The 24,236-nt window shown below is 40.9% G+C and overlaps 1 protein-coding gene across 2 annotated transcripts; it reads left to right on the forward strand.

Moving 5' to 3' along the window:
- Positions 1 to 796: 796 nt before the first annotated feature.
- LOC141758427 (protein NLRC3-like) lies at positions 797 to 20,611 on the forward strand. 2 transcript variants are annotated; one of them, XR_012591874.1, is made up of 7 exons: positions 798 to 1,007; positions 1,790 to 1,906; positions 3,463 to 3,692; positions 9,554 to 11,351; positions 14,594 to 14,770; positions 19,208 to 19,381; positions 20,038 to 20,141. XR_012591874.1 is itself a non-coding variant. In XM_074619844.1 (6 exons), the coding sequence occupies exons 1-6, from the start codon at positions 880 to 882 to the stop codon at positions 20,261 to 20,263; spliced, it is 2,676 nt and encodes an 891-aa protein (XP_074475945.1). In that variant the 5' UTR covers positions 797 to 879; the 3' UTR covers positions 20,264 to 20,611. The 2 variants fall into 2 exon arrangements, 1 of the variants encoding a protein (XP_074475945.1); XM_074619844.1 differs by lacking the exon at positions 19,208 to 19,381 and having other exon boundaries at positions 797 to 1,007; positions 20,038 to 20,611.
- Positions 20,612 to 24,236: the final 3,625 nt, after the last annotated feature.

Consider the following 24,236-nt stretch of genomic DNA (forward strand, 5'->3'; position numbering starts at 1 on the left):
ACACCACCATGTTCTTGTTTGGTTGGCTTCGGCTTTGTTACTAGATTAAGTTTAACACCCTTCATTCACCACACAACCACTCATCCATCTGCTGACAAACTGATAACACTGACTCACACACCTCATCACCTCACCATGTGTTTTTTGGTTATTGTGTGTTTAATAATAAACTTGTTCAACTTTCAGTTTAAATCCGTGTCTCTACCGTCTCTTGTCATGGCTCATGAGCCAGGTCATGACACTCATAAACACATCAAGTTAAAAAACTGATCCGTGTGAGCGCACACACACACACGCACACACACGCACACACACGCACTCACACTCAGATAAACTCACCTGATTTCCCGTAAATAGAGATGGGAGGAGCCACACAGACCAGTTGATCCAGGTACATGCGAATAGAGAGGAAATCCTGAATGTTTTCAGTCAGCTCAAGACTCCATTTTTGAGTCAACAGAGCAGAAGGATGAAGACTGAAGACTGAAGACTGAGGCAGGGTGAGTGTTAATCCAACATTTTATTATTTCACTGTCAAAGTCTCTGAGTCAGTTTTGTCCCTGTGGACTGTAGAGGAGAGAAATGTTTGAATGAACTCAACAGTTTGATTCTTCTGTGAACACAAAGTCATGACTTGCTGAATAATATTTAATTAACCTGCTGTAACCCAAGAAAACAAGCAGAGATTTAAAGACAACTGACCAGGTGAATGCTGGACGGTTTTATTATACTCTAAACGGTGTGTGTGTGTGTGTGTTACTTCCTGTTCTCTCAGTCTTCCCTGTGACTCTTGAACAAACTTGTTTATCTTGATTCTTGTGTTCTGAGCTCACAGTCAGTGTTGCTGTTTTACCTCTCAGACTGACTTCAGATCAGAAGATGAGTGATTGTGAGGAGGAACAGGAGGACAGAGAGTCTCTAGTCTCTGGCTGTCTGTCTATGAAGAGTGACCGGCCTAAACATATTCCTCTGAACTTCAGTAATGAACCTGGACCCTCAGACACAAAGTAAGAGAGCTGCTACTACCTCATTTATAGGACTCATTTTCACTTTCCTCTACCAATACTGTTTTCTGTTGATTTTGTGTTTCTATTTTAAAATTTCTACTAAAATGTATTTGCTAACTGAAGTTGAACAAACTTTTCTTGACACAAAGAATAAAGAAGAGAGCGAGTGAGAGAGACAGTCAGTGTGTTGTTTTAATTCTGTCGGTGGGATTTTGTGTAATTCACTGTGTTGATTTCACCTGTTCAACGCACACACAAACGCCATTGTGAAAATAAACACACTAAAGTAAGGTGGAGGAAACTAAACAATAAAATGAAACCCCTCAGTTAGTTAATGCAACAAGTTGGGCTAGTTAACTACACCTAACTAGTTAACTACACCTAACTAGCTAACTACACCTAACTAGCTAACTACACCTAACTAGCTAACTAACTAGAAAGACACTGACAGACAGATAAACAGATTTATTTCAATAACTGTAATGTGATTTTGTTGATTGTGTGTTTGTATATTAAATTTCTACTAAAATGTATTTACTAACTGAAGTTTAACAAACTTTTCATGACAGAAAGAATTACATTTTGCATTCTTCCTCTTCGTATCTGTGACAGCTGTCAGTCACCCAGAACAGCTGTAATCTAAGAGGACTAATACAAACTTTTAAATCACATTATTGACAGTAGCAGTAGTTTGTGTATGTAGAGCTACTGAAATGTCTTTGTCATCAGAGAATTTATCAAGGATTCATGTGATGTGAATAAAACCATCTTGGTGTTTGCAGAGTTCAGTACAGACAGAGAGCAGAGTCTCCAGTACCCAGCTGTCTGTCTGTGAAGAGTGACTGGTCCATGGGTTATCCTCCACACTTCAGTAATGAACCTGGACCCTCAGACACAAAGTAAGAGACTGTTTTTACTGTGCACTGACCTGATGGATGATGATGCATTGAGGATGAAGACTAAATGTTCTGCTAACAGATTTATATTCCTGATGCAGAACTATTAGTGCAGATACTGTTTCAAACTAAGATGGATCTTATTCTGGGTTTTATAGCAACAAACTACTGATTGTATTTCTGTAACAAAACACCTGAGAACCTCCATTTCACAATTTACACTTCAAGAAAATATTCATATTTTTGCCGGAACGTTGAAGTCGCTTTAAATATTTACAACTATTCAAAATCTGAAAGAATGTGCTTCAAATATTTAATTAATTTTGTCACGTTTGTCCCCAAAATACTGTGTTGGTTTGACTTCTCCTAAAATCAGCTGTTATGACAGCGTTTTTGAAGTGGGGTTGTACGTATACTCCCGTGTTCTGGGAAGTAAAATTACTGCTTTTGTGAATGGAGTCTGGTGGCTTTGAAGAGAGCCATATAACGGCTTTATTTCTCCGTCAGAAAGTCCTGTCTTACGGCGAGGTAAAGCGGCTGTGGACGGGAGCAGCAGCAAAACGTATTTTAGCCACCTAAAAAAAAAAAAAATATCTGTTTAAGTGTGCGCTATATTTAGAATATTTTCTCTGCTTTACCTCGCCATCAGACAGACCTTTCTGTCGGAGAACTGATGCCGTTATATCACTGTCTTCAAACCACCAGACTCCATTCACAAAAACAGTGATTTTCCCTCTCAGAACAGGGGAGTTGCTGGTATACCACTGCTTCCATCGGTTAGTTAGTTTGTGTTATTGTGTGACTTTCTGATCTGAACTAACGTGGCGTCCACAGCAGCACATCGCTTAACTTCCTGCCGGCTCCCCTGTCTGCTTCTCCTAACTGGGAGCACGCCGACCGCCATCTGACTTACTGTTTGTCATGTTAATACACTGACTATAAGGATGTATATATTTCAATCAGGAGAGACTCCATATTGAATGAACAATAATTTAGTGCATGGTGCATGATAAGTTGAGTAGTGCAAAGTCTTTGGTGATCAGACTCCATCGTGACGTAGTATATCAAAGGGGGTAGTGATGCTGTGTCATGCTCAACACATCATGTGATTATCATAAAGTGGGCATGTCTGTAAAGGGGGGACTCGTAGGTACCCATAGAACCCATTTACATTTACATATCTGGAGGTCAGAGCGTTTTTCACGACAAGCTAGCATGACATGGTTGGTAACAATGGATTCCTTAGGTCTTCTAGTTTCATATGTTACCAGTATCACAAACTCTAGCTTGAAAATTGAGCCTGCTACAACCTCTGAAAGACAGAATAGCGTCCGTCGGATTGTTAAGAGGTTAATAAGACAGCCAGATAGGAAATTCAGCTCATTAGTGTTTATGAAAGCAGCAGAGTTGCAATAAAAGGAACACTGTCATCACAAACTGAATGCTGAATTCAAACAGAAAAGTACCAACTCTTTAACTGTTCCCTGTGACCATCTGAGCTTTGAGACATTGTCGGCCAATCAACAAATCATTGTAGTTATAAAGACATGTCTTCACAGGAAGAGGAGTGATGTTTCTGTGGAGGAGCAGCTGTCCTGCTGTGCTTTGTGTCAGGACGTCCTGAAGGATCCGGTCTCTACCAGCTGTGGACACAGGTTCTGCAGACAGTGCATCACCTCATACTGGGACCAGTCTGCTTCATCAGGAGACTCCTCCTGTCCCCAGTGTGGAGAAAGATCCAGAACAAGAGCTGGACTGCAGACAGCCGGTCAGACCAGTACTGTTCAAAGTAAGACTATACATCTGTCTGATGACATCTCCATGTCTGAAAACACTACTTGTTGGTTTAATACAGTGACATATGTTGTGTCATACTGCACGACAATTTAAGATCATTATAAGTATCATTACATTTTAAGTCCACCTGGAATTTAACTGCATGTTTTTTCTGCTCCAGCACTCATATGTGCTCTGTATCACCTGTCCTGTGTTCTCCTTTGAGAGGAAATCTGAACCCTTTGGTTTTATGATAGCAACCCTTGTCTTGGCATCAACCCAGGGGCCAGCAACCTTTACTATCACAAGAGCCTTTACTTCGCCTGTATAGACATTTCTACAACTGTTCATTGAGAGACCACAGGGACAGTCACATGACCAAAGGGACAGTCACATGACATATATATATATATATATATAAATATTTGGAAAGAAAAAGGCAACACACTGGGCAAAGACATGTTTTTGCTGCAGACTGTGAAAGAATATGAGAGATTGTTTTGTTAAAGTAAAAAAAGGTCTCATGGAAAGAGATGACCCGAGGGGGAAGCACCGAGAGACAGTAAGTAATTCAGACTTGGAGGTAAGCGACAGTAATAATTGCAGTACACAAATTCAATATTTGGCGGTACGTACGTCGGTGTTTAGTGTTTACTGCTGTTGCCAGGCAGCCTACTTTCCGTTCCGGTGCCACTCGTTGACTTCTTGCTTATCCGCTTGATATTTTGTTTGTACACCTCTTGGCGTTTCGGAGCATACTGCAACAAACAACTCGCTTGAAGTCCTTGAAGCCTTTCCTTCCGTAATGTGGTGATGTCACCAAGTTACACATTTGCATAACACAACAGTGGGCCGACTGACAAAAAATGTCCTCTTTAAATTTTCTTTTTGGGATTTTGGTTGCGACCCAACCGGAACAGCGGGTGATGGTTGTGGCCCAACCGGAACAGTGGGTGATGGTTGTGGCCCAACCGGAACAGTGGGTGATGGTTGCGTGGAGCAGACGTCGCTGGACCGCCGACAGGACACGTGGAGCTGGCGTCGACTGGACCGCCGACATGACACGTGGAGTAGGAGTCGGCTGCAATGCCAACAGGGCACGTGGATCAGGGGCCTCATGTATAAAAGACTGCGCAGCTTTCACACTGGAAGATGGCGTACTCACAAAATTGGAAAAGTACGTACGCACAGAAATTTTCACATGTATAAAACCGTGCGCACGCCTGTTCCTGCGCACCTTTCCTTTATACATCCCAATTTACGTGAAATTGAGCGCAGCTGCACGTGCGACTTGGTCCGCCTTGTCTCCTCCCATTAATAACTATGCAAATGACTAAAAACACGCTCCATGCTGTAACCTATTGTCCAAATAACGATGGCAAAACGCACTGGAAAAGGTACAAAAAAGAAGAATTTCACAGAGTGTGAAATTGAAGTGCTTGTTACTGAGGTGGAAGCTAGAAAACATATTTTATTTGATGGTCTTTCCTCGGGGAATCAGTAACAAACGCAACGCGTCTCCACAGCAGCTGACCATGCGCTCCCGAAGGCTCCCGAAGGCTCTCGAAGGCTCCCGAAGGCTCCCGAAGGCGCACGGTCAGCTGCGCCCCGTGCATCGACTGCTGAGGGGTGCCAGTTTGGCCGCGTCCTCACATATATATATATATATATATATATATATATACACACATATATATATATATACATATATATACGTATATATGTATGTATATATATACACGCATATATATATGGAACCTTCAAGATTTGAAGACTGTTTGTGTGGAAGAATGGGCCAAAATCACACCTGAGCAATGCATACGACTAGTTTCTCCATACAGGAGGCGTCTTGAAGCTGTCATTACCAACAAAGGCTTTTGTACAAAGTATTAAATAAATATCAGTAAGCGTGTTCAATACTTTTTCCCTGTGTCATTTCACATTATTACACATAACTTAATTTCTGAACTTATTTGTTTTGGTTTCTTTGTATGTATAGATTACTTGGGTTGTTACCAACATCTGGTGAAAATGTCATGTCAATAGCACCTTTGGAAATATATTTACTGAGAAAAATGGTGACGTGTTCAATACTTATTTTACCCGCTGTATATATATGTATGTATGTATGTATATATATGTATATATATATGTATATATATACTCACATATATATATGTATATATACTTATTTTACCCGCTGTATACATTCAGACATGGTCAAAATTGTTGGTACCCTTCCGTTAAAGAAAGAAAAACCCACAATGGTCACTGAAATAACTTGAAACTGACAAAAGTAATAATAAATAAAAATTTACTGAAAATTAACTAATGAAAATCGCTATCGATATTGCTTTTGAATTGTGGTTCAACAGAATCATTTTAAAAAACAAACTAATGAAACTGGCCTGGACAAAAATGATGGTACCCCTAGAAAAGATTGAAAATAATTTGACCATAGGGACATGTTAAACTAAGGTGTTTCCTGTAAATAGCGTCACAGGTGTCTTCAAACTTGTAATCAGTCAGTCTGCCTATTTAAAGGGTGAAAAGTAGTCACTGTACTGTTTGGTATCATGGTGTGTACCACACTGAACATGGACCACAGAAAGCTAAGGAGAGAGTTGTCTCAGGAGATTAGAATGAAAATTATAGACATTCATGTTAAAGGTAAAGGCTATAAGACCATCTCCAAGCAGCCTGATGCTCCAGTGACTACAGCTGCACATATTATTCAGAAGTTTAAGGTCCACGGGACTGTAGCCAACCTCCCTGGACGTGGCCGCAAGAGGAAAATTGATGACAAATCGAAGAGACGGATAATACGAAGGGTAACCAAAGAGCCCAGAACAACTTCCAAAGAGATTAGAGGTGATCTCCAAGGTCAAGGTACATCAGTGTCAGATCGTACCATCCGTCACTGTTTGAGCCAAAGTGGACTTAATGGAAGACGACCGAGGAGGACGCAAATCATAAAAAAGCGAGACTGGAATTTGCCAAAATGCATATTGACAAGCCACAAAGCTTCTGGGAGAATGTCCTTTGGACAGATGAGACAAAACTGGAGCTTTTTGGCAAGTCACATCAGCTCTATGTTCACAGACGCAAAAATTAAGCATACAAAGAAAAGAACACTGTACCTAATGTGAAACATGGAGGAGGCTCGGTTCTGTTCTGGGGCTGCTTTGCTGCATCTGACACAGGGTGTCTTGAATATGTGCAGGGTACAATGAAATCTGAAGACTATCAAGGCATTCTGGAGCAAAATGTGCTGCCCAGTGTCAGAAAGCTTGGTCTCAGTCGCAGGTCATGGGTCCTCAAACAGGATAATGACCCAAAACACACAGCTAAAAACACCCAAGAATGGCTTAGAACAAAATATTGGACTATTCTGAAGTGGCCTTCTATGAGCACTGATCTAAATCCTATTGAACATCTGTGGAAGGAGCTGAAACATGCATTCGGAGAAGGCACCCTTCAAACCTGAGACAGCTGGAGCAGTTTGCTCACGAGGAGTGGGCCGAAATACCTGTCGACAGGTGCAGAAGTCTCATTGAGAGTTACAGAAATCGCTTGATTGCAGTGATTGCCTCAAAAGGTTGTGCAACAAAATATTAAGTTAAGGGTACCATCATTTTTGTCCAGGCCAGTTTCATTAGTTTGTTTTTTAAAATGATTCTGTTGAACCACAATTCAAAAACAATAGCTGATTTTCATTAGTTCATTTTCAGTAATTTTTTATTTATTATTACTTTTGTCAGTTTCAAGTTATTTCAGTGACCATTGTGGGTTTTTCTTTCTTTAACGGAAGGGTACCAACAATTTTGCCTACGTGTGTACATATATACATACATATATATATGCATATATATATACACCTCGTTGCTTTGGCCGAACCGCTGACAGGAAACACGGAGAAGGGATAGGCTGAACCCCCGACACAGGAGCAGGCCCCGATTCGGCTGAGACACTGGGCAGTCTAGATTTCCTTCTGCGATACACACGCCTCGCTCCAGGGGGCTCCAGCCCCCAGACAGCAATCCGGTTGGAAGCCAGCAGGCCGGGGCAGGGGCTGAGGCTGAGGCTGGGGCTGAAGCCGGATGCCCAAGAAGGCATAAAAACTTTCTGCTGGATCTATTTTGGTCAGTTCGTTCTGTCAAGGTTCTGGTATTACAGTTGGACCCAAACGCAGAGAGATCAAGCGGGCAGGATAATTCAACAAAAAGTGAGCTTTTAATTGTAAGCTGGTGGAATAAAACAAAGTTGACAAAAACAAAACCAGAGTCTAGATCCTAGGAAACAACAAAGTACAAATGAAAACACACCAAAAACCAAACTGAGAAAAAAAAAAAACTACAAACCACAAGACACGAGAAACACGGGCAGGAGGAACACTAGGAACATGGCAGGAGTGACGAGTAAAACGGAGACAAGGCAAACCAGGCAGGAACGACAACGAACTGACAAAAGGGGGAACACACAGGCTTTAACACAAGAGGGTGATAGACACAGGTGGAACAAATCAGGGCGGGGCAGACACTCAAAAAAAAGGCGGGAAAACAAACAAAGGTAGGAAGTAAAACCACACAAGAACACAGGAGGAGTGAATTTAAAACTAAAACAGGAAACACTACAATGCAGACAAAATAACAGAAAACCCAAATCCAAGAAAAAACAATTCACTTATACAGAACTAATAGACTAAAAGGAGGAACACAAGATCTAAACAAAAAGGAAACAAGTCCTAATGTCCTCTGGCACAGCCAGACCATGACAAGAGAACTATTAAACTGTGTAAAGCAGTAACATCACTGTTGAGAAAAGAGAAAGTTTGTGACCCGGCCGCCATGTTGAGATCAGTTGAGGAAATACCGAGCACCGCCCACCAGCTAAACACTTCACTACAAGATGTTTCTGAACACATTTGAGGAGAGTAATAGACATTACAGTAACAGAATATTGATTCATATTTGATCAGCGCTGCCTAGTTTGATCAGAGTTCTCAAGTGATTGACAGTTGCCTCCGTTGAATGAACAGCCAATAGGAACACTCTCTCTCTGAAATGACCTGTGATTGGTAAAATTCTCCCGTCACGGGCTAGATTTTCGAAAGCCTGAAAACAGAGCGATGAGGAGGAGCAGAAGTCTAGTTTTCTCTCAGAACACTTGAATTATAATATGCTGAAAGGTTATTTTTTGCCCAATGATACCAAAACATTCTGCCTACTGCATGTTTTAAGTCCAGTGTGTAGGATCTGGTGGTATCTGCTGGTATTTTTTCACACTTAAACACAGGCTGCAGAGTTAATTGTTTACCGCTACGACCACCAACAGCCCTCGTCACATGTCATGTTGCTTTTTCATACATCAGAGGACTAATTTGCTGAATCTTCACAGGTCTTTAGACCGTAGTGGAAACACAGACAAAAGTGGACTGAAGGAACCTTTTAGTCCCTTAAAAGTAGTAGGACTAAAAATGTCCCAGGAACTTTTGGTGGAAACCCGGCTTTTGTTATTGGTGCTGTTCAATAAAAACAGGTCTACACAACGAGATATGAACATATTCTGCATTATTTGATGAGTGGACCAGTTTTAAATACTACAGTGAGGAAGGAACAGCCACAGTGAGCTGTTTAGATGAAGAGCTGCAGACGGACAGCTGAGGCTCCGCCTCCTCTGCTGTCAATCAAACATGTACACCGACTGAGAGAAAAAAAGGAGCATTTCTGATGCTTCCACAAAAATTGGATTGTATAACCTTTGCTTCTTTTTTATTTACTTTATATTGATCACTTCAATATTGAAAATGAAAATAATAAGCAGATTGTAAAAATGGTCTTTATTTTGTCTCAAACTTTTTTCCTTCTTTTTCAGCAGATAGAGGTCTGCAGGAGGTTTTAGATGAACATAAGATCAGTCTGAAGAAGAGATGTGAATGTGTGACTGAAGGAACTGATGAAACAGGAAGTGGAACCCTCCTCAACAGGATCTACACTGAGCTCTACATCACAGAGGGACAGAGTGAAGAGGTTAATACCCAACATGAGGTGATGCAGCTTGAGACAGCTTCCAAGATAAACAACCTCCATGACACTCCAATCAAGTGCCAGGACATCTTTAAAGCCTTTCCTGACCAACTGGGAGACATCAGAGTCGTTCTGACGAACGGCGTCGCTGGTGTTGGAAAAACCTTCTCAGTGCAGAAGTTCACTCTGGACTGGGCAGAGGGCTTGGAAAACCAAGATGTCAGTCTGGTGATTCTGCTTTCGTTCAGGGAGCTGAACTTGATCAGAGATGAGCAGTACAGTCTTCTCATGCTGCTCCATGTTTTCCATCCAACATTACAGAGGGTTACAGCAGAGAAGCTGGCTGTCTGTAAAGTTCTGTTCATCTTTGACGGCCTGGATGAAGGCAGACTTTCACTGGATTTCCACAACAACGAGGTTGTGTCTGATGTCACCCAGAAGTCATCAGTCAACATGCTGTTGACAAACCTCATCCTGGGGAATCTGCTTCCCTCAGCTCTCGTCTGGGTAACTTCCCGACCTGCAGCAGCCAATCAGATCCCTCCTGCATGTGTTGACAGGGTAACAGAAGTACGAGGCTTCACTGACGCCCAGAAGGAGGAGTACTTCAGGAGGAGAGTCAGTGATGAAGAGCTGTCCAGCAGAATCATCTCACACATCAAGACATCCAGGAGCCTCCACATCATGTGTCTAATCCCCGTCTTCTGCTGGATCACTGCTACAGTTCTGGACCACATGTTGACTACAGACCAGAGAGGAGAGCTGCCCAAGACCCTGACTGACCTGTACTCACACTTCCTATTGGTTCAGACAAAGAGGAAGAAGCAGAAGTATGGTGAGGGACATGAGACGAGTCCACAGGAGCTGACGGAGGCTGACGGGGAAGTTCTTCTGAAATTGGGGAGGCTGGCGTTTGAACATCTGGAGAAAGGAGACATCATGTTTTACCAAGAAGACCTGGAGCGGTGTGGTCTTAATGTCACAGAGGCCTTGGTATACTCAGGAGTTTGTACAGAGATCTTCAAAAGAGAGTGTGTGATCTTCCAGAAAACAGTCTACTGCTTTGTTCACCTGAGCATTCAGGAGTTTCTGGCTGCAGTCTACATGTTCCACTGTTACACAAACAGCAACACAGATGTACTGAAGGCATTCCTGAGAGAAGAATATGTTCATTCAACCCTGGATGTCTTCCTGAAGAGAGCCATGGAGAAATCCCTTGAAAGTAAAAATGGCCACCTGGACCTGTTTGTTCGCTTCCTTCATGGCCTCTCTCTGGAGTCCAACCAGAGTCTCCTAGGAGGTCTACTGGGTCGGACAGACAACAATCCAGAAATCATCCAGAGGGCGATTAAAAACCTGAAGGAGATGAACATGGATGATACCAAAATCTCTACTGACAGAAGCATCAACATCTGCCACTGTCTGACGGAGATGAACGACCACTCGGTACATCAGGAGATCCAAGAGTTCCTGAAGTCAGAAAACAGATCAGAGGAGAAACTCTCTGAGATCCACTGCTCAGCTCTGGCCTACATGCTGCAGATGTCAGAGGAGGTTCTGGATGAGTTGGACCTGAACAAGTACAACACATCACTAGAGGGACGACGGAGACTGATTCCAGCTGTGAGGAACTGCAGAAAAGCAGAGTAAGTCACGATGTGATTAACTTTATAGATCAGTGTAGATTAGTAGTTTAGTTCTTAGTAATATACACACTATAAAATTATTCTTAAAATATAATATTCTTATAAGTGTTCCACGTGTTTATTACATAAATATGTCAGTCGTATTTTGTCACAGATGTTCTTGAGCTGTTTCAAATATTGAGTTAAAAAATTTTCCCGTAGGTTGTGTTTCTAGCTGTCAAGTTAATGAACACATTTATTCTATTTATTTCTAATAATTGTTTAATTTTACAATTTTTTTCTTATTTATCTTTTTTTCTGGAGACGACATGTGAAGCTGGTAAAACAAATGAAAAAAACAAAAGATCAGCTGTCTGGTGGAGCGCTGGGTCTAACAGGTGTTGCGGTAGTAATAGAATGTTTGCTGATCCAGCGGGGAGTGGGGGCGGTCCTGGGATCAGAGTCCTGTTGCTGGGGTTTGCACTGGCTGAGTTTGAGCTAACTGCTAACTGGGGGGTATGTCTCCTGGAGCTGCCGCACACTCTACTCCCGGCGAAGCAGCCTCCCGGCGGCGAGGAGGGCAAGGCGGGGCTGCGAGTCGTTTTCTTGTTTCTGCTTCTACTGATTTAATCCAGATAGTGCAGTGTCCGTTCAAAGCATGTCTGTTGAGAACGGGCCGAATGCTTGGCTTGTGGTGTTGCATCTTTCTCGAGATCGCTCGTACAAATAACTTCACACTCGACATTGTGCCTCCTTGGGTCCTGAGCAATACACCTGCCATGACATAGTTGCATCACACACCCAAGTCATGGCTACTCACGGTTAGGAACACCGGTGAAATATACTCTGTTTCACAGGAAGAAACAGACCCCAGTAGCTGTTACTCGCAGTCAGAAACATCGGTGAAATACACTTAGTGTAGGTAATTTCCAAATAGGTGTATTAATTGCTTGCTTTGACATAACCACGGTTATAAAGTAGAGCATGGATTTAATTATCGGAAGTATTTTCCTGGAGGTAACATTATTAGTTATTTCTTAGTATCAAGTCTGACACCGGGGAAATACCGTCTTACTCAGGGGGGGAAAATACACACAGGTCACAGCTTACTCACGGTCACACCAGTAAGATACAATAGAAGAGTTTGGTTGTAAAGTGAACTGCAGTCAATGAGCAGCAGTCTGCCCGCTGTGGACGACATGCTGGACCCCGCTGACACACAGAGTACTGGTCACTCGTTTATTGAAAGTTTAATAACATTGTATGTTTCAAGCATCCAAATAGCACCAAACTTGACAATGCACTTCCTTGGGTCCCCAGCAATACACCCACCAAGTGTGAAGTCGATTGGATGACAGACAGAAAGACAGACAGACAGACAGACAGACAGACAGACAGCTTTATAGTTAGATAAACAAACTATCAAAACGCACACAGACCCTGGATGTATTATTGACAAGCCCTCAGTGCAGCTCTACTTCTTGGTCCTCTCATGTTGGACTGAGGACAGACTGGACGCTACAGTGACTCACTATCGCCTCTCGAGGTACAAGTAGGCTAGTACTACAAGAAAGTCAGGGCAGGACATTGCTGGTTGGCAGTAGATATCCCTGCAGCACAATATATTGATGTATTTTACATAACGTCAAAATTGTAACTTTTTCACATCCTTTTGATAATGTTAATTAATTGTTTTAATGTTTTAAACTAAAATTCTGGCCAGATTTTACATGGTGCACCTTTACAGAGCCTGGACCAAAAACAACTAATTCCTGTTGCCTCCACACTGATTTCCATTGTATTTATTCTTTTTTGTAACTGCCCTATATACAGACGTAGGCAAAGTTGTTGGTAACGTTCCGTTAAAGAGAGAAAAACCCACAATGGTCACTGAAATAACTTGAAACTGACAAAAGTAATAATAAATAAAAATTCACTGAAAATTAACTAATGAAAATCAGATACTGTTTTTGAATTATGGTTCAGCAGAATCATTTAAAAAAAACAACTAATGAAACTGGCCTAGACAAACATGATGGTAACATTAACTTAATATTTTGTTGCACAACCTTTTGAGGCAATCACTGCAATCAAGTGATTTCTGTAACTCTCAATGAGACTTCTGCACCTGTTGACAGGTATGTTGGCCCACTCCTCGTGAGCAAACTGCTCCAGCTGTCTCAGGTTTGAAGGGTGCCTTCTCCAGACTGCATGTTTCAGCTCCTTCCACAGATGTTCAATAGGATTTAGATCAGGGCTCATAGAAGGCCACTTCAGAATAGTCCAATGTTTTGTTCTTAGCCATTCTTGGGTGTTTTTAGATGTGTTTTGGGTCATTATCCTGTTTGAGGACCCATGACCTGCAACTGAGACCAAGCTTTCTGACACTGGGCAGCACATTTCGCTCCAGAATGCCTTGATAGTCTTGAGATTTCATTGCACCCTGCACAGATTCAAGACACCCTGTGCCAGATGCAACAAAGCAGCCCCATAACATAACCGAGCCTCCTCCATGTTTCACATTAGGTACAGTGTTCTTTTCTTTGGATGCTTCATTTTTGCGTCTGTGAACATAGAGCTGATATGACTTGCCAAAAAGCTCCAGTTTTGTCTCATCTGTCCAAAGGACATTCTCCCAGAAGCTTTGTGGCTTGTCAATATGCATTTTGGAAAATTAAAGTTAATGACAAAACACCATGCAGTCATCAAAATATCTAAGTATATGAATGTTTAATTATGTATAGGTCTAATATTATTACGCAATTTTTTTCATTTTTCTACCGTTTGGCAGCAGTCACTGAATTTTCCCATTTTTGGACGTGAACCTGCTAGCAGCAGGTAGCAGAAAGAGAAATCTTCTTTCTCAACTGTATTATTATTACTTATTCAGTTTTAAAAAATGCTTTTCGAATCAAGAAGCCCTCATGCTAACTTTGTGGAGACAGTCCTGGGATCAGATCACACTGACAGACTGGACATTAGGGAAGCCTCAATGTTACTACATGTATCTCTCTTCCTCTGCAAGATTAAAGAAAAACAAAGGTTAAAAGTCTGCAGGTTTGAGAGAGACTGATGAGAATTATTGTTTCATATCAAACAGTGAGATAAGATTAGCTGAACAACTGATGTGAGGAGTAAATGTTAATCAAAGAAGTATATATATCAAACTGTTTATATACTTTATATAGTCATTAAATACATGAAGTAAATATAAACTGTCCTCTTTCATAATAATACATTTTGTAATTTTTGTGTCATGACAGACTTTCTGGCTGTTGGATCTCAGATACTCACTGTGAAGTCATGGCCTCAGCTCTGAAGTCCAACCCCTCCCATCTGAGAGAGCTGGACCTGAGTGACAACAACACCCTGAAGGATTCAGGAGTGAAGCTGCTGTCTGCTGATCTGGAGAGTCCAAACTGTAGACTGGAGACTCTGAGGTCAGTTCACTGACTGTAGCGTATGTAGTGAGTGCGTGCGTGCGTGCGTGCGTGCGTGCGTGCGTGCGTGCGTGCGTGCGTGCGTGCGTGCGTGCGTGCGTGCACTCGCTCCCATTACCGCCGCTCTCTCACCACTCACTTCTCATGTACACAATGACTACTACTTTTGATAAATAATCATCAGTAATGTGGATCTCATGTCTTAGTGTAAATGACAAATAGAACAGCTAGAAAAGTCTGGAAAAATTCAGAAAATTACTTCACTTTATTTTAATGTAGCCTTGAAAACCAGGAAAAGACAGCACTTATGCCATATTACGTTATTACGATATCAAAAATCTAAGATGATATCTCGTCTCATATCCAGTATCGATATCATATCGATATATTGCCCAGTCTTAGTATGTAACCAGTAAGTATGTTGTGTTTGACAGTTTCCTTGTTGAGCTGCAGGAGGATTAGTAACACAAAGAGGGAATTTGGTACTAAATAGTCTGTAACTTTGGTAAACACTAGGGTTGGAAATAAAATTGATTCACCTACGTATCGCAATTTTTTTTCTTACATAAACACACACAGTGCATGTCGAGCGCACATGGAAGAGAAGTGAATCTGATTAAGGATTGAGTCCCATGTGTCATCACTAAGAGTAGAGTCTAGGTCTCGTTCCCACGCAGTACGTATAGCTGCCATTGAGGGGCAGTGTAATTTTGAGATAAGGTTGTAAAGGTTTGACATAATACTTTGTGATGTAGGGTTGAGAGAAAGAAATATATCAACAGGAATGACTGGGGGTTTGTGAGGAAATTGAGATATTAAACACTGTGTATAATGCCTAACTTGTAAGAATTGTAAAGAGTGTGTTTTGGCAATACCAAAGGTTTCTGTCAGTTGAGAAAAGCTGGCAAAGTGATTATCAATAAAGAGATCACTAAAACATTTCAAGCCTTTTTTGTTCCAAATCTGAAATGCAGCACCTGCCATATTAGGTGTTATAGGGCTTCGAAGAGAGAAGCTTTGCATTCCAAAATCTTTCCTAAATTGGGCTCAGATTCATAGGGAATGCTTTACAACTGGGTTACTGCGGGGTATATTAGCAGTAAGTGGAAGTGCGGTGCCTAAAAGGGCAGGTAAAGAAACTGGGCCACTAGCACTGACCTCCATGTCTACCCAGGCCGGACATGAGGGTTCAAGGTGGAAATGCATCCAATACATCAAACTACAAATATTTGCTGCCCAGTAATAGTATTGAAAATTGGGCAGAGCCATTCCCCCCACTTGCTTGGGTCTTTGAAGGAATGCTTTCCGTAACATAGGCTGTTTGCCATTCCAAATGTAAGAAGTAATTAACGTGTCAAGGGCCTTAAAAAAGGATTTGGGTATGAGAATGAGGAGACACTGGAAAAAATAAAGAAACTTTGGAAGCAGTGTCATTTTAATTGAATTTATTTGTCCAGTAAGGGACAAAGACAGCTTGGACCATTTATATAAAATTTGTTTTGCTTGACTAAATAGACTAAGGAAATTTGATTTAAATAAATTATTGAATTCCCAAGATTGCTCAATGGCAATAGCAAAAAGAAGCAAGCTCAAAGGGCAGCCCTGCCGGGTCCCACGGTGTACGTCAAAATATTTAAAGTAATGATTATTTGTTAATACAGAGGCAGAAGGACACGTGTACAGCAGTTCAATCCAGGAAGAGAAAACAGGACCAAAACCAAATTTTTCGAGTGTTACAAAAAGATAATTCCATTCAATTATATCGAATGCTTTTTCTGCATCCATAGAGGCAAGGCATTCTGACTCAGTATGATTTGGGGAATATAAGATGTTGAACAATCGACAAATATTATAAAACAAATGACGTCTTTTTATAAACCCAGTTTGATCCGAAATGACAGAGGGGAGATTATGTTCCATCTGTGGGCCAGGACTTTGGCAAGGATCTTTACATCTGTATTAAGTAATGACATGGGCCTGTAAGAAGCACAATCTAGTGGGTCTTTATCTTTTTTCAACAACAAGGAGATGCAGGCCTGGTTGAATGAAGGAGGGAGTACACCTGAGTCCAAGGAGTCGGAGAGCACTAGACATAAAAAAGGAGTCAGTTCGTCAGAGAATTTCTTAAAAAAGTCTGGTGGGAGCCCATCTGGGCCAGGAGATTTACCCGGTTGCTTAGATATTGCTGCAGTAATTTCCTCCTCGGTGATGGGAGCCTCGAGGTTATTTCTCATGTCTTGAGAGAGGGACGGTATGTCAAGGTTACTAAAAAAGTTATCCATGACTTTTGAGTCAACTGTACAATCTGAAGTGTATAAATTGGAATAAAAGGCTCTGAACTTTTCATTTATCACTTTCGAGTCTGATGTTATATTCCCATTATCTGTCCGTACTCCAGCGATAAGTTGCTTCGCTCTCAACCAACGCAGTTGGTTACCCAGGAATTTACCTGACTTTTCCCCATGCTCATAGAAATTACTTCTACACCATTGACTTTCAACTTCGCGAGAGGAAAGAAGGTTAAATTCCGTCTGGAGTTTCAAGCGTTCCATGTACAGGTCGGGGGAAGGTGAATTTGCATATTGTTTATCTATATTTAAAATCTGATTAGCAATTTCTGTTTGTTTCTGATTTGAACATTTCTTTTTATATTTATTGGTACTTAGAAATATTTATATATGTGTGTAGAAATGTGTGTAAGAAAACTCTCATCTTTGAGCAACAAAGGATCAAGCCTCCAGTGTTTTCTGGCATACTCAGCATCTGGGAAGGCCAGTTGAAGAGCAAGCGGTGCGTGATCAGAAATAATAATACTTTCGTAACTGCAGGATTTAATGTTCAACATTAATGAATTATCTACAAAGAAATAATCTATTCGACTATAGGTGTGGTGGACGTGAGAAAAGAAAGAGTATACTCTTCCTGTAGGGTATAAAAACCGCCATGGATCAGAAAGGCTAAAATCGTCGAGAAATGATTTGATATAGCCAGCAGATTTGCTAAGAGTAGTGGGCTTAGGGGAGGAGCGGTTTAACACTGTGTCCAAGCAGCAATTGAAATCCCCTCCAAGAATTAGAGAGTGGGAATTGAGGTCCAGGAGTTGAGAAAATATATATTTTTTAAATTGTACATCATCAATATTAGGCGCATACACATTGGCCAGAGTCACAGACTTATTGTAAAGTTTGCCTGAAACAATGATAAATCGTCCAAATTTATCTGATATAATGTCAGATGGCTCAAAAGGAATGTTTCTATCAACAAGAATAGCTGTGCCCCTAGACTTACCCTTAAAGTTGCTCCATCAACACTCATCATAACGTCATCTAGGCATAAATACGGCAGCGACGTTGTTGTAAACGGATCAAAAGTGTGCCGAAATAACGACATAATAATGCTGATTAGTAAAAAGTCTGAATTCATTCTTTGTCGGATCTGTCCGCAAGACGACAAGCAAACACGGCCAGTGCCAGGATATGTTAACATTGTAGCTGCTCCATTAACACTCCATCAAGGAATAAATAAGGCAGCAACCACGTCAGTGATGACGTTAACTTTCGCAAAGTATGTATATATTGTTCCACACCACTTATATGATGAATGCTTTTGATACACATGCCTCAATAAAAAAATTAAATACTTTTAACCTTGCATACTGTATGTCATGCTAATACTTTTTCACCTTGTGTAAAATGTATAATATACTGACTAGTAAATGTTACCATTTACTATTACTGAATGTCATTTGCTTCATTATAAGTTGTCTTTTAATCAAACATTAAGATATAAGTGGAAAAAACTGTTCACAAAACATAATAGACATGACCACTGACTATTTGTGTAACAATTTAGCCACAAATTCACATACTTACCATATACGGTCCAGCCACATACTCAGTTTTGACTGAGTCTTGTTCTCGTGGTCTAGTGTTAAAAAAGTTAACAAAAATCCCAATAAATTGCAAAATCGAATCACAATACTTAAAAATCACAAAACATATCGAATCGAGAGATAGTTGAATCGTCTCAGCCCTAGTAAACACTCACTTGATTTGTTGGACTCAGACTGCTGAATCTTCATATTAGTTTCAGTTGAACTTATGAAGTCATTTCTTACAGTGTAGTTGTGTTGAAGGGGCCACTTCACAGGAGGAATGATTACTGCCACCAATAACTCCTTTAATGTACAAGTGACATGTGGCTGTTGTTTACAGACGCACTTGAACAAATGTGGACCTTTCCTGTAAATGACATAAACCTGCTAAGCAACCAGTTACAGTGAGAAGAAGGCCATGTAATAAATGAAGTAATGAAGTCCAACAAGTCTGATTTGATATTGATCCTCTAATTCCAGACTTGACTGAGATCAGCAGCATGTTATTGATGTGTGTTGACATGAATAGGTGTATGAATGTCAATCATTTATTCTTTATTCAGATTGTCGATCTGCAGTTTGACATAGATCAGCTGTGCTTCTCTGGCCTCAGCTCTGAAGTCCAACCCCTCCCATCTGAGAGAGCTGAATCTGGATTGCAACAAGCTGCAGGATTCAGGAGTGAAGCTGCTGTCTGGTTTTCTGGAGAGTCAACACTGTAGACTGGATACTCTGAGGTCAGACACCATTTTTTACTTGTGTACTGAGATTAATATGATGTGAAAGTTGTAGTGACACTAAACTGCAGACATAAGGCTGATATTATACTGATCCACACTGAGGCCCCTATCTTACACCCAGCGCAAAGCGGCGCACAGCACAGTTTCAGACTGAAGCAATCGTCATTTTCCGGCCCAGCGCCGACGTTGTGTAAGTAGCAAATGTACTTTTGCTGATTTTTTTCTTCTTTTTGTTAACTGATTGTCTTCCCTTTCCCCCCAAATCCATCCTGATATATTTGACATCTTTAGAAACTTTGAGATCTTGAGTTGAATCTTGAATCAATTTCTGTGGTTTTTATTTGTGTTTTGCTGCTCAACATGAGTTTGTATAGATGGATCCACTAGTGGAGCTGTTAGAGTTTAAGAGGTGAAGTCACTACGTCTTTATTGAAGTAGCAGCACGTTGTCATTAATATTTATGAGAGCTCTGTTTCACTGTTTGTATTCTACAGTTTTTAACCTGCATCCTGTTGGCTTCAGGTGTTTGGAGTTTACATTTTCTAAACTTCTACGTTCTAAACCTTCTTCAGCTCTGAACACATTATTAAACATTGAATGATTTCAAGCAGGAACGTTGTCTTCTAAACTTACATCTTTTATTCTTTATTCAGATTGTTTGACTGCAGTTTGTCAGAGATCAGCTGTGCTTCTCTGGTGTCAGCTCTGAAGTCCAACCCCTCCCATCTGAGAGAGCTGGATCTGGGTGGAAACAACCTGCAGGATTCAGATGTGAAGCATCTGTCTGATCTTGTGGAGAGTCCACACTGTAGACTGGAGACTCTGGGGTCAGTAGAAGGTCGGAGTCGGTCCATGCTGGTTTCAGCAGTATTGTTGTGATGTGTTTCCTCCGTTAAGCTGTGAGAGGAGAACGGTGACACACAGAGAGAGAGAGAACAGTCAGCCAATCAGATCAGCCAGAAGCTTGTTGTGATCATGTGTTAGAGTTGATGTGAAGAAGATGTTGTTGTTGTGTTCATGTCTCCAGGAAATAAAGCTGGATTACAGCTGACAGCATCACAACATGTATAGAGACAGTGGTCCTCATCCATCAAACTGTCGTACCATCAAATCTGATCAGAAAGTCTTTGTTCTCTCATTGATCAGTTCATCTCTGTCACAGCTCTGAGATCAGTCGGACTGAAGCCTCAGATCACTGGCTCTTATTTCATAGAACCACAGTTACATTTAGTAACCATGATGTGGTCTGCCCAAAGAGTTATTAAAGGAGGGTAACAGGATGAGGGTGTGGCGTTTTAGTGTCTTTATTAACTCGTTCCAGTCACTAGGAGCAGCACACTGGAATGAGTGATGACCAGAGGAGGTGCAGACTTTAGTATCGACCGTACTGATTAATTTACTAGAAGATAAATTGCGGTTCCTGTTGGAGATATTGAGTAGTGAGCGGAGATATGGAGGTTGGTTCTGCCAATGATAGTTTTATAAATGAACTGTGTGCTGCATCAGTGACTGACAGCTGATGAAGGGAGTCTCTGTAAAAACTGATTCATGACTTCTGTTCTCTTCTTCTCTCATCAGATGGAAGCGGGGATCTCTGTCAGTGAGTGATCAGACAAGTGGATGTGTTGAGAGGATCAGACAGTGGTCCACAGAGGTTCACCACCGTGATCTGGATCTTATTGTCTTTTTTTTTTTGTTCATTCATATATTCTGAACCCAAAATGCCTCTGAGGATTAGTTCAGTTTATGACAACATAACTGTAGATTAACACATTTAGATAGATCTTTCTGCTCTGCTTTGTGTCGCAGCTCCACCCTGTGGAACGATGGAGTTTTGCTGTTTATTTCCACACATTTCTAAATAACAGTGGAAGTTAATAAAGTTACCCTATTAAAACCAAGCCCTCAGGAAGAGCGCAGGGCTTTGATGCCAACGTTCGTCGCGGCCAAAGGGTGGTACTACAAGTTCCGTGTCCTTCACGTGATGCCGTTGGGCCCAAAAATACTTTTTCCCATAGACTTACATTGGGAAAGAGACGTCTGTAACTCAGAGGATAATTCTTTTTTGAGGAAAATCAACTTCACAGTACGACTATCTAATAGCCCTTATTTAAATCATTAGGTCCTAAAAGTTGTAAAATGCACTAATAGCTGAATCCAGAGTTATTTACATTCCTCATTCATGTGAATAAGACCCAGACCGAGGCTGGAGCGAGGGCTGGGAGGAGGAGTTAAAGGAAACACTACTGCGCCTGCTCTATGGGCCCAATGGATGAGCAACTGCAACTCTCATAGGAATGAACGGGAGCCTCTGACGCTGTATCCAGATCTCTTTATACGTCCATGATTAAAACCAATACCAGCCATTTCTCATATTATCAAAGATAAATATTTGCTTGTAACAAACAGAAAGAATCAGATCAAATCTGAATTCAGTCGAGGCTTCACTTCAGTTTCTCAACTGACTACAAACACATGATGCCTGGATTTTGGTGTAAAGTCAGCACCTTCATATTGTCTATGTTTGATGTAAAATAAACAATCAGAACTGATTAACATGCATACTCTGGATTTTATATTCACTAATCATGTACATACAGGAAAATTCCAGTTTTATGTGTGACTCTGCTAGTTCTCACGTTACATGACTGAACACAGACACATAGTCGCCCGTGGAGCTTTTTCCCCTCAGAAATCCGTGTTGAAGCGGTCGTTCTCGTCACCGTTCATGTTCTGTTGTTCCTGCTGGAGCTGCTTTCTGCCAGCAGATGTAATATAATAAATATATGTATAACTTTTCATCCAGATATTCAGAAGAATTATATTTGTATGAATCTGAAAAAGAAAACAAAACAGAAAAAAATACTTAAGTTTTATACTGAATAGATTAATCAACATAATTTAAAGATAAAGCTGAGATCTCTCCATTTCTACACCACCATGTTCTTGTTTGGTTGGCTTTGGCTGTGTTACCAGATTAGGTTTGGTGACTATTATCTGTGTACTATCGCCACCTTGTGGACATGTGGTTACAGCATGTGGTCAAAGTACAGTATAATAGGACTTTGATGACTTTCATGGAAAAAATCCAACACCAGTTTTTAAAAAAAGAACATTAATTGTAAGTTATTTAAGTGAGAAGAGAGACACAAAATTCAAAGCCTGATGTGAAAATTAATAACCATTTCCCTTCTTTCTATTTTCAGTCTGGAAACTGCAGATGGTTGGATTTTTGGTTAAGAGAAGCTGTGTATCTGCGGCGGGGGCAGACCCAAGCTCCTAACCTAGGACAACCCTTACGTCCTGGGGATACGGGACACAGACAGCGTCCAGCTACAACCCCATCACTCTGGATGTTTGTATTGTTATGGACATGCAGGTATATACCTTTCAGCATGTTGTAATTCAAGTGTTCTGAGGGAAAACTAGACTTCTGCACCTCCTAAAAATCTAGCCTGTGACAGGAGACTTTGACCAATCACAGGCCGTTTCAGAGAGAAAGAGAGAGAGCGTTCCTATTGGCTCTGCTCCAGCTGGTGGGCGGTGCTTGGCATTTTCTCAACTGATCTCAACATGGCTGCTGGGTCACAAACGTTCTCATTTTACAGCTAAACAGTACACTACAAGATGATTCTGAAAACATCTGAGGAGAGAAATAGGCATTACAGTAACAGAATATTGATTCAAATCTTGAAATCTTGCAGATGCCGTTCGGAGCACCGGAGGACAGAGAGGGACATGATTTTTTTCAGATTACCTGTCTCATGCAGTACTGTCAGGATATACTGACCGTTTTATAAAAATAACTTTTTTTAATCATATTTGCTCCAATTCTACCCACTGCAGCTTTAAGGCTGAAATAGGCGAGATTGTTGCAAATATCAGTATTCTGTCAATAATCAATATTCTGTTACTGTAATGCCTATTTCTCTCCTTATACACAATCATTACAAGAATCTTGTAGTGAACTGTTTAGCTGTAAAATTAGAAAGTTTGTGACCCAGCAGCCATCTTGAGATCAAGTTGAGATCAAGATGAGATGGTTTGAAGGAACGCCAAGTACCGGTCACATGACCGGAGCACAGCCAATAGGAACGCTCTCTCTCTGAAATGACCTGTGATTGGTCAAAGTCTCCCGTCACGGGCTAGATTTTTTAAAGTCTGAAAACAGAGCCATGAGGAGGAGCAGAAGTCTAGTTTTCTCTCAGAACACTTGAATTACAATATGCTGAAAGCTTATTATGGAATTTTTGCCCAATGATGCCAAAAATATACTGCCTACTGAAGCTTTAAACATTGATGAAATAAATAAACTTGTTTTCTCTTGGAAAAGAAAAAACATGAATTATCGCCTCACGGTTGTCTGCCTCCCCCAACCAGTCAAGTTGCTGTTAACATCCACTTCTGTCCACTTCATCATTTTATCATAATAAACATCTGTGTGAAATTGTCATAATTAGCATATGAATTCTTGAGTTATGGCCGAAACTGTGTTTTGTGAGGTCACAGTGACCTTTGACCACCAGACTCTAATCAGTTCATACTTGAGTCCAAGTGGGCGTTTGTGCAACTTGTTTGCTGAGTTTAATTTAAAATCCATCATATTAAATCAAGTTTAACTACATTATGATGACACTTAACCTTTACAAAACCAAGTCAGTCAGAAAGAAAGCATTCACACCATCAGTTCTGTACTGCCCTTGCAATGTGTTCTCTCTAGCAGAGCTAGACAGTCAGTTAACATTCAAAGTCCTCCAATAAACACACACGGCTTGACTTTTCTTGTATTTCACTGGTTGGTTTCCTCTTCTGGATTAACTTTTGGTTGTAAAACTGAAACATTACAAAAATA

Source organism: Sebastes fasciatus, chromosome 20 (genome assembly GCF_043250625.1).
Source record: "Sebastes fasciatus isolate fSebFas1 chromosome 20, fSebFas1.pri, whole genome shotgun sequence".
NCBI lineage: Eukaryota > Metazoa > Chordata > Actinopteri > Perciformes > Sebastidae > Sebastes > Sebastes fasciatus.

Bases quoted from the DNA above. Each gene is read 5' to 3' on its own strand.
- LOC141758427 (XM_074619844.1), top strand. From the start codon at position 880: ATGAGTGATTGTGAGGAGGAACAGGAGGACAGAGAGTCTCTAGTCTCT. The intron at 1,907-3,462 runs GTAAGAGACTGT...ATGTCTTCACAG, and splicing joins CCTGGACCCTCAGACACAAA to GAAGAGGAGTGATGTTTCTG. The intron at 11,352-14,593 runs GTAAGTCACGAT...GTGTCATGACAG, and splicing joins AGGAACTGCAGAAAAGCAGA to ACTTTCTGGCTGTTGGATCT.